Source organism: Setaria italica, chromosome VI (assembly GCF_000263155.2).
Source record: "Setaria italica strain Yugu1 chromosome VI, Setaria_italica_v2.0, whole genome shotgun sequence".
NCBI lineage: Eukaryota > Viridiplantae > Streptophyta > Magnoliopsida > Poales > Poaceae > Setaria > Setaria italica.
The window spans coordinates 20,344,457-20,356,094 of record NC_028455.1 but is presented as its reverse complement, the minus strand read 5'-3'; the positions used below and the strand labels follow the sequence as shown (position 1 = coordinate 20,356,094).

Sequence of the window (11,638 nt, the reverse complement as noted above, 5' to 3'; positions counted from 1 at the left end):
TACGTAAAACAAACCCAGAACATTATGGTTAAGCATATTCCCCTAATTATTCTCCCTTAACACATAACTCATATACTTTAATTTGGTTTCCCTCTCTTTTCATTAAAGTACAAAGTGGGATCGATATATGCCACTACTAGAAAACTAAGCATTCGTCCAAGGTATAGTCCTCAACTTGCGATACCGGCTGGTTTCCGGTACTAAAGAGGGTTAAATTCAAAAAACACTGAAAAATCATATTTCGGCTGTTAACTTAAACTGATCGCCGATTCATGATTTCGTTAACAGAAACCAAGTTGATTAATAATCTTTTTCAATGTAAAAGAGTAGAACATGCCAAAAGTGAAATGTGGATCCACACGTGTGCATGCAAAGCATGCACAAGGACCGCCGTGACTAGTTCCTGGTAACCTACCCTTAAAGGAAAGCGTGCAAGCACAATGCAAGACCTAGTCTTTAGTCTTCTCTAATCTCACATGCGTTGGACTTTGGCAGGAAAAGGACTGCTGCGAGCATAGTTGTTGTACACTTGTACTTAAAAAATGTGTGTTGGGTACAGGCACTTGTAGTAACAAATATCCAAAGCAAAATGGTAATCGACCACCATGTCCTAAATGCTCTGTTATTAGACGCCTCCTTCGGGTATAAATAGGCACCAACAAAACAACACAACGCCACACTACAATCACAAACTCACATCTCATTGGAACTTCCCAATTGATCCCGTGCAAATTATTCAGGCGGTAGGTATGGCGACGACCAGGACGGTGGCAGTAGCAGCCTTTGTACTTGTGTTCTCCACGGCTATATCCTCAATGGCTCAGACCACGGCGCAAGAGCAGGAGTTCGTGGCGCTCCACAACGCCGCCCGTCGTGAGGTGGGTGTTGAGGATGTCGTCTGGAACGAGACCGTGGCGGCGTTCGCACGAGCCTACGCGGCAAGACGTGCTGGTGACTGCAAGCTCGAGCACTCGGACCAGGATGAGCGCAACAAGTTGGGCTACGGTGAAAACATTTACATGGGGCCTCCTGGTAAGGACTGGACGGTGGCGGAGGCCGTGCAATGGTGGGTGGACGAGAAGCAATTCTACGACAACGTCAGTGGTATGTGCGTGGTGGGGAAGGAGTGCGGGCACTACACCCAGGTGGTCTGGGGCAACACCAAGGCCATCGGCTGCGCGCGTGTCAAGTGTGACAGCGGTGGCATCTTCATCACCTGCAACTATACACCGGCGGGCAACGTCATCGGAAAACGTCCATTCTAGATTTCTAGTGGTTTGGGTAATATACCTATAAGAGTATATAAACAGTATGTTTGTGAGCATGTATATGCTATGATACTACCCTGATGTTGTGTTTGTCTGCTTTATGGATGCTTGAAGCCTGCATATACCCATGCAGTCTAGATGTAATATAAATGTATTGTATACTTAAGTTCAGAATAAATAAATGGGTATTGAAAATTTTACTTCTTCAACGTGCTTGTGTATTGTTGGCGGGTTAGCGCGCGAGTTTGTGAACCGCAAGCGCACGCATCATCCTAGTCTTTCCTTTAGAGTATTCATCCAAGGTTTATCAATCTGTGGATCGGCAGCGAACTGACTAGGGTTTTTCATCTAATCTAACGGATCAATTGTGGTGGAACCGCCCATTAAAATAGTATTTAAGTGTAATGGCCATCATCTGAACACATGAGGCACATTAGCTTAACCGTTTAACGAGGCAATTCGCATCAAAACCAATAAAACTGATCGAAAACCACTAGTAGTCTCACGCGATGGTGAGTGCAGAGAGTCAAATATCACAGAGTTATAAGAATGAAGATACAATAATTAACTTTTACAACTGAGTTCAAATACAAGAATGATTCGGAGCTTTAAAAGTTGCACAGCGGAAAGGAAACAAGAACTAAAACAATGTAAGCTAGATGGAACTAGAAGGGACAACGAGCGAAGGACAACACATGGAGCCCACCGATGTGCCATCAAAGTGAAGACACACCACCTGAAATAGGTTCACAACAACCCTGAGTATACTAATACTCAGCAAATCTTACCGAACTATGGTATATACTTAACCGACTCCTACGCTTTTTGGTTGTTGGGTTTGTTTTGCCAAAGAGCAACTAAGAGTGGGTCCTTACTTTCAATATTTTAGCCACATTTCAAATGATGGAAGCTATTTTCTAGGTTTGCATAATTGCAACAATTCAGTGTGGAAAAATAATTGATTAGATAAGCAACAATAAATAACCATCAACATATATCCAATCTTCATCCACCTATTTCACTTCTTACTATGATGAAACTAAGAGATCAAGGTTCTCTTTTCCGAGAGGACGGCGAATCGATCTAATTTTATCCCTTGCAAGGTAAACCTAACACACACAACATATGTTGCTTCATCGGGCCGCACATGGCAATGGTTCTCTACGTGAAAGCTAGCATTTGAACTGCCCCGCAGCTCCTCAAGTACTAGTCCCCACCGATACCTCCCTAGGTCAGCCATGAGTTTCAAAAATCCACCGGTACCTCGAAGGGCCAGCCATGGATTCTAGTTTAGTACTCGACAGATGTACTATATCAAGATCAATCTACTTTTGTGCACGAAGGTACTAGGTTTACCGGTTTCAACTACCTCCTACTCCTGGCATATGGTTAGTACTATTCAATCCCCGATCAATGTGCCACAATGGTTCGAGCCTTAACCGACGTAGGCGGAGGTTTACTTTCAATCCTTATTATAACCTTAAGGCAAAATAGCCATTTCTGTCCCTAAACTTTGCACCGATGGTCAAGTTCGTCCCTCAGCTTCAGAATGGCTAATTTAGTCCCTCAACTTTTGTTTTTGGATCAAACATGTCCTTGTGCTGATATGGGGCTCCATATTAGCATGAAACTAATGTGAAAAGTCATTTTTGCCCTTGGCTCCTTCTCCCCCCTCCTCAATTTTCCACCGTAATTAACGTAATATTATCCAAAATATATAAGTATGAACATATATATTTATCAAGAGAGTATAAATATGTACATGGAGCATGTATACCGTACCAGTATACGAGTACATGCCAACTTTAGAGTATATGTACATACATTAAATTGTGTATATCAGGAAAGAATATGAGTACATACATTTTCATATCACAATTTAATTTGTATGAGCACATGCACGATTTTAAAAGTACAAGTACATACATTTTTTAGAAACTATATTTCATGTTAAAAAATATATTTCTATGTGTATGTATCAAGGGAATATGAGCATATACATATTTGACCTACATGAGATAAGGAAAATGGACTTTTCACATTAGTCTCATACTAAGATATAGCACCACATCAGCACAAGGATGAGTTTTACCTGAAAATGGAAGTTGAGGGACTAAATTGACTGATTTGAAAGTTGAGGGACCAACTTGACCCTTGGTGTAAAGTTCAAGCACCAAACTGCCTATTTTGCCTAACCTTAACCATCTCATTCTCCACCTGGTCTCCACTTGTTCCTTCACCATGCGATTCATTTCCAAGTAACTTGCCACAAGTATCAAGAGTCCTATATCTCGCGAGTGACAGGAAATCACTTGACTTCTACCAAATCCTTTTAAGCATGGCAGTTGTAAGGACCTACACATACTAGTAGACCAACCAACGGAACCTAGGGATCATGCATGTAAGGTTTCAATCAACTCCTAGCAACTTAATGCACAATACTTAAATAGATAACATTGCATACGAAAAATAGGGGTTATGCTCCAGGACTTGCCTTCCTAAGCAACTAGTTCGGAGTTAGCAGGGCCTTGGGTCTGGTGTTCTGGCGACTCTGAAAGTGCATCTAGGCCCCTAAGTGGGTTTTGGTGAATTGAATGATGAAATGATTAAAGGACTAACTTATTTGCTTAAGATTTTGAGCAGGGTTTTATTCTCATATTTATTATGTAATGTTGTCTCATAAGTTGAATATGCATTATATGGCTCACAATAAAGAAAAGTAAGCAAGTATGTAATCCCGTGATGAAATTATATGATTAATGACAAGTAAGGGTGAAGTAAAACTTGGGGATATATTTTATGGTTGATCTACAAGTCTCCAAATCATGTGATAGCTTGATTGACAAGTAAAGGGATCATTAAGAAAAGAATAGTGATATTTACAAATGGATATTGCAAGACTTGATATGCATATGATAAAAAGACTTGATCTTATGTGTTACATATTGGTCTTGTTATTGGAAGTTTGCAATTCATGAGACATCCTTTATCAATCAAGAACAAGCATTTGAAGAGAATTTCAAATGTGATTTCATTGTTGGTGTCGAAAGCAAAGCTAAACTCAAAGTGGCAAGAATAGGTGAAGAAATCAAGCGAGGTACTAGAGCGAGGGACTAAACAAGCTTTGGTCAAGCGACGGCTTGGACTATGTACATTTTGCTAAGGTGAAGTGGCTAGTATCCAGGGGGTTTCGAAGTATCATATCTAAGCCTTACCGAGGGAAGCAATGCAATGCATCTAGTCTATTGTGATTGATAGAAGGAGTGACTTATGGATTTAAGTATATCTTATCATGAACAAGGGAAAATCTTAAGTCACTAGATCAAGATGGATGTGCTCAAGATGATAGCAATGTTGAGAGCCCTCAAGTGACTAGTGATCAAAGTATGGCATGGATGAAGACTTATAAGCTCAAGTGGATGATATAATGTTTATATTTATTCTTGAGTATAGGTATGCCGTACTATCAAGAGGGACGCAACATTAGCTAATTGATAACACCAAAAATGCTCTTAGTTGACCTATGTGAGATTGGCTTTGAGAAAATCCTTGAGTGAGCTAGCTGTCCCAGCTCAGCTAACAATAGTCGGTTCAACCAGTGGGTGGACCGAGAGTGAGTGTTTGAGAGTTTTTGGGCTAACTCAGCCAAACTGGTCTGACCGGTCTAAGGGCAATGGCTAGTTTTTCAAACTAGACTGGTATAACCGATCTAGCAACCGGTCTGACTGGTTTGATTAGCTCCAACGGCTAGTTTTAGGTTTGTGGGGGTATTTATACCCCTTGGCCCCCTCCTTGGTGGGCTGCTGGTTACACATGCCTTTGACATCATCTAATGACCAAAAAAGCTCTCTCCAACCTCTCTTTGTGAGACTTGAGTCATTCTTGAGAAATCTTTGAGTTGGGTTGAGAGAATGATCTTGTATGAGAATTAGTGAGCTGAAGAGAGCAATCCATAGCTTGAGCACTTGTGGTTCGTGTCAAAAAAGTCTTTGAAGTATTTATTACTCTTGGAGGTGTGCCTCATAGACGGCTAGGCGTCGTCGGCTAGCTCCCAAGTATGGTGAGCAGCGGCAAGTTTATGAGGGTTGCGATCTTGCCTCCATAAGGAAAAAGATCAACAACCGGAGATAAAGAAAGTGGTTGAAAGAGACCCAGCTTGTAGGAAGGGAGTTGAAATGGACTCATATTCCAATAGGCTACTCAACGGAGATGTAGGATTCATTGCGGTGAATCTGAACTCCGGATAAATAAATCCTCATGTCTTCATTTTGTTTGCTTCACTTGTTGATTTCTAGCAATTTACTTGTGCTTCCGCTTTGATCTACTTAGGTGTGCTTGTCTTGTGTGCAGGGACTACTTTGTCCTATTGGAAATCATCTACAGAAGCCACTCTCCAAGTTTGGTTGGTGTAGAAGTCAAGGAGGAACTCGAGCAGCACTTGGTGTGCCACCCTGCCTGGACCGATCTGACCGGTCTGTCCGGTTTGGCCTGGGTAGTGCTGCTGAGTGGGTTGAAATTTTATAAATTGGTCAACTCGCCTATTCACCCCCCCCTCTAGGTGACATCTCGGTCCTTTCAGACTCCTGCTGCAACGGCTCCTCGGCAACCAGCTCATACACCGCTCCTTCAACTACCAGTTCGATATGAATGCAAGAATGCAATGAAATGTTAGGAATGCAGCAACTCAATCATACAACAAGCTAATCTTAATTACCTCACAACAAAAATTTGTAAACTACTACTGCAGGAGTATCAAAATAAATAGAATCATAAACATCTACATGCATTTATATCCATAAACAATTATGTTACTAATCATTTAAGCAAGATCTTAATGAAATAAGATAAAAGCCTAGAACAGTAACTATAGCTCCATTATTCAAGATAAAGCACAGAATTTAACTTAAACATGAAACCTAGTATGCATCTAAAATTCATGCTCTTTTGCTACAGGAATTATTTTTAACATATTAAAAGCTAGAGAATGCAAAATAAATCAAAACCAATTCTAGACTTGTATTCTGCGCATGTAATTTTTACAGAGCATCACTAATCCTATCAACAGGTTATCATCAGAATTTCAGTATAATTTGCCTAAAGGAAAAACTACTGAAAATCTATTACTGCTAATCTGCAGAATTAGAAAATAAACCCTAACTATTTTTCTGCTAAGCTTCCGGTTCTACAAACTTCACAGATAGTTTGTACACAAAACTATACTACTGTGAATTTTCCAGAAGTTTTAGAGCACCACAACTATTTATTCTAATTAATGGACATTTAGCAACATGCATTTTATTTAGCAACAGATATATAAGATATAGAATAACTTTTTTCCTGGATAAAAAAGGTCATCACAGAGCTAACAGAATTTACTTTTCCTTTATCAATATTTAGCTAACAATTTAAGAATTAAATTTCGCAACAGCATGAAGACTGCATTAACCATGAGTTCAAGTTCTAGATCTAGAACCTAAATAACACCAGGAAGCTACCAAGACTAAATTTACTATTTTTGGAATAGCACACAATGTTTTAAGCCTTAAACAAGGTTTTCACATGATAAATTATAAAGCAAGATGTGCAACAGCTACATGCATAAAGTCATTTTTATAAGATACTATACTATCTCATAAGCCTAATAAATTTTATTTTGTATTTTTTCCATTTTCTTATGATTTATACACATTTCTAAAGTTCTCAGCCTATTTAATAAGAAAGACTAAAACTAGTTTTACATCGACGCCCCTGGAAAGTTCTTTTCTTAACAAATCTACCCTTCCATTTTCATGCAACCCCCTAGATCTAGCGCTCAACCCCCTGGAAAAACTCCACCTACACACATAAACCCTGCTCTTTTTACACGTAACTCCCTGAGGTTCTTTTTCTCTCACACACGCACCCATCACTCCTTCTTCCTCCTCAGGCACGCCCGTGCGCTCGCGGTGAGCAGCGTCGGTGAGGCTCTGCCGGCATAGCGGCTCCTCCTCCCACTCCGGTGACCACCACACGAGCTCCCTCATACCCCAACGCATCTACTCCACTACTCATCTCCCCGATACACAAACCCTAGGTCTACCCGTGATGACCGGAGGTGGCAGTCCCGCGGCGGTAGTCCGGCGGCGAGCGCGGGAACACATGTAGAAACTCAGCTACAACTACGAATGGACATGAGCATGAGCACTAGGACGTCACCACGGTTTGGTTTGGGAAGTCTTGGTCGAAGATGGTGGCCGGAGAGGGGTCGTCCATGGTGAGGTAGGCGGCGGCGGGTGGAGCTCGGGTGGCTGGTGAAACGGCGATTTCCAATCACCTAGTGGGCTACAAACGGCGAAGAGAGGCTGAGGAGGTAGCTGGGGAGGTGGTGGAGGTGTGGGTGTGGTGGATTTGGTGGTGATGGAGTGACGATGGCGGATTGGCTAGCGGAAGAGCTTAGATCGATTTGGTGGTGGCATATGGGGAAACGCCAATTTTTGACTGGGGAAAGCACGGCCGGGTTGCGAGGAGGTTGCGAAGGTAGTTGGTGAGGTGATGGAGGTTTGGGTAAGGTGGGTATGGGTTGTGTGGCTAGAGTCTAGCATTTCTTGGCTGGCGACAGAGGCGGCTCGGTGGAGTGTGGAGTGGCGGATAGAGGAAAAGGAGAAGGCTGGGTGTTATAGCCTAAGAAATGAATCTGCAAGTGTACGGATACCGATGTAGCTTTCACTCGGAAGTATTGCAGAGTATCGATTTCCACGGGGAACGAGAAGTGGTCTAATCCTAAACTAGTTCGTCCGGATGGAAGGTAAGGTTGACGACAAAGAGAGGAGAGATAGATAAGCGAAGGGTAGAGAGGGTACTTGCGTAGTGACACTTGTTACTCAGATAGATCAAGTAGATGGGAACTACTCACGTAGGTTCACTTCGGGCGCCCGAGAAACCACCACTCATGGAAAGGGATGAGAAGGGGAGTAGCAACATCTACCCATAAGTCCTACGGGCTAGAACTAATGTGGTGGACTATGTAGGTCAGACATGGCTGTCATCACCTACCGGCTACCACAACTATTCCGTTGAACTAGGTGCAAACCAAGGTATTCCATGCATGGTTGGACATGTGGAGCACCATAGGTGGTGTTGTTCAACCCTTCCTGCAGCTGATCACATAGTTCCCCATCCTATATTGTTGTGTATATATACTTTTTGGAAACATGAGACATGAGTTTCAGTCAGTGTAACATTTACACCAATCAAAGAGGCATTTTACCTCGGTGAAAATTCTAGCTCAGGGCTCTCTTTTATTCTTTCATTCAGAACAAAACAAAAAAAAATGATTTTTTTAAGAGAACTTGTAGAGCAAACAAGGAAATAGGGCTAGCATTGCATTTAAACTGAGACAAAACCTTGAATGAATGGAACATGGCATGAGATACTTAGTAAATTTTCCACGTCCACACATAGATTGTTGCGCACTTGGTACCAAAAATCAACTGTGTGAGGTTGTGGTCTCCTGTGGCCCCTCCTCATCGCTGCGCCATTGCTGGTAAGCTCCCTGCCCTAGCTGCGCAGCCTCGCCACCTCTCCCTGCCGCCCCGCTGCCCTTTTCCCTGCTGCCGGCCAGGTTTGTGCCAAGCCATGCCGTGATCTGTGTGCTGAGCGTTGTGTCTGGAGGAAGAAGAAAGGGGCAAGGACCCGATTGCTTTGGGGAAAGGAATTGTAGGGGGTTTTGAGGAAAGTTCAAGGGGGTAGCTTGCAAAGTTGCTTGGTTTTGTTTTGTTTGCTAAAGTAAAAATGTAGCAAACTTTGAAAATGCATAGAAACTAGTACAAAAATGCTAAAAATGTGATTCTTGTTTTGTTGGATTCCTTGTGAAGTCTAGTTTATTCAAAAATGATTTTTGTGCATGTTGGTGTTTTATATTTTGTGCTATGATTTATTTGGTGTGAAAGCCTTTGAATGCTTTATAAATCACATAGTGCTCTAAAAATTGTGAAATCGCTTTTGTTAGTTTCCTTGTAACATGCATGTTCAGATCTACAACTTGTATGAGTACAATCCATGGTGTTCCTACTATTTTAAATTTAAATGCTTACTTGCTATGTTAATATTGCTAAGTGCATGATAAATAGTAGAAAATTGATAAAATGATGAAACCACCTCTAGCCTTTGTGTTCCAGATAGAATTTAGGAAAAGTGATGATGATACTTTTATGGTTGATTTACAAACCTTTTTATATTAAATATGCTTAATGGTAGGTTATCTTGTTTATTGTATATTTCCACTTTAAAAATTGATTTTGAGATGAATCGAACTCTCATAGTTTTTGTATTGTTATCTTCTGTTAGTGCCTTTTATTTCATGATCATTTCTCAACAGATGATTTTTTTATCTGCCATTTCATGCTTGCTTGGCTTAGCATGCAAAATAGCTTCTCTTATCATTCTTATACAGTTTTGCTTTGTTTATGGCTAGATGGTTCTGTTAACCATTGATTTCTTACTGTTTCATTTATTTTCCCATGCAGTCATGAGCATTTGCACTCATAACATTTGTGACTAGGGAAGGGTAAAATGGTAAATTCTAAGATAAGGTAGTTTAAAATTCAGAAACAGGATAACTTTCCAAATACATGTTGAGGAACCCTAAAATGACCCCCACTCTTTTGTGAAGTCAAAGTCGGTAAAACCTTATATGTGTACACAATCACCATCAAAGTAAGGCACGATTTTTATTCACGTCACACCTTACTCTACAAGAAAACAAATGGTTACAACCTTGTCTAGTTGAATGAGGCTAAAAGGAAAGAAATGTTATAAACTTGTCTAAGTGAATGTGGTCCAAAATGCACCCTAAGCTTTTACAATGTTTATGAAATGCAACCTACACATAAAAGATTGTAACTGAAATCTTGCATATGCATCTCGTGTAAAAGCTAACCTCCATGATGGAATGTACGAGCTTAGCCTGGAACGTGAAGAAGGACACCCTCTTGCTGAGCTGAACGTAATCAAGGCCCGAATCAAGTTCGGAAGAGCCCAAGGCTAAGTTAGGGCAAGAAGGCAAGCCCCGGAGCATAACCCAGTTTTCTAAATTTATGCACTACTTATGTTGCTTATGTTTGTGCGTTTAAGTTCATAGGAGTTGCTTGAAACCTTAGTTCTATGATCCTAGGTACCTATGTGTTGAATAGTAGTATGTTAAGGCGAGTAGTTTCAATGCTAAATAGGGACTCGGTAAAAGTCGAGTGATTTCCTGTCACTCGCGAGTTATAGGAGTTGCATGTTTACTTATGCAGAAACCATAAGGATGACGGATGGGGCCGGGCAACTTGTTCGGAATTGGTGGAAATACCTTATCTGTCTAAAAGAAAGTTGTTAAGGTCAAAATGTGTTCAGAGTCGTGGTCAAGTGTTTGAAAGTACTAAGCTCATACCTAGTATGAGATGGGAAAACCTAGTACCTAATTGAACCGGCGTGGACCTTTCCCCCGCTCTCTCTGGAACTGGGTTCTCATGTGGCCACATGTGGGTACAAGTGCAGCCACGATATGGCGTCGTTCTGGGACCGGTGGGGCATTGTATCCAAGGGAAGTAGGATTTGGATAAACGTCGCGAATTGACGGGAACCGCTGATATATGCGAACCGAACGCGGCAGTAGCATATATCGTGGGTTTAGGTCCACCTTACAAGGTTAAGAAACTCGATTCAAATTGTCTGCCTCTCACAGTTTGACATTGCTTGATTGCATTTCTGCACTGAGGAAGAAGTGGAACAAATGATGATGATTAATACTGATGCTTGAAATAAATTGCTTGATCACATGTTTGTTTAGAATAGGTGCTTACCTAGAATGATAAATCAAATATAATCTAATGTTAAAATGTGAAAGTAAGGACCTACTTTAGATGCAACCCCTCAGCCAAAAAGCCTTGCATGTCTAGGAGTCGGTGGAGTAGATTCCACCTGACGGGTAAGTCTTGTTGAGTATTAGTATACTCAGCCTTGCTTGTGGCTTGTTTTTCAGGAAATGTGGTAGATGTTGGTGAGTGTGCTGTTTGCTTGACTTGGCCGACCCAGCTCTCTCTGGGTTGGACAGTTGAGTGGGACCCATCCTCGGTCGGCGAGGATCACGGTAACTGATGTCATGGCAGGCTTCACTATGGCATCGCTGTATCAACGCTAGACTTCCGCTTTAATTTCCGCTGCTTGAACTTTGAAAACTTTACTTACATGCATTTCAAACTCCTGAGACATAATAATTGAAGTTGGGACCTGTATTAATCTATCTGGATTGTTGTAATCTCTGGACTCGACTTTGTGTGAGTATGCTTTGTTTCGATCCAAGACAAGTGGTTTATCGGGTGAAACTCGACAGACTACCAAGTTAACTT

The 11,638-nt window shown here is 41.4% G+C and overlaps 1 protein-coding gene across 1 annotated transcript; it reads left to right on the top strand.

The window, feature by feature from the left end:
- Positions 1–679: 679 nt before the first annotated feature.
- Positions 680–1,463, top strand: LOC101758570 (pathogenesis-related protein PRB1-3). Its single transcript, XM_004973196.2, has one exon. It carries the CDS (start codon positions 750–752, stop codon positions 1,263–1,265), a length of 516 nt encoding a protein of 171 aa, XP_004973253.1. The 5' UTR covers positions 680–749; the 3' UTR covers positions 1,266–1,463.
- The last annotated feature ends 10,175 nt before the right edge of the window (positions 1,464–11,638 follow it).

Coding starts and splice junctions, on each gene's coding strand:
- LOC101758570 (XM_004973196.2), top strand. CDS start 750: ATGGCGACGACCAGGACGGTGGCAGTAGCAGCCTTTGTACTTGTGTTC.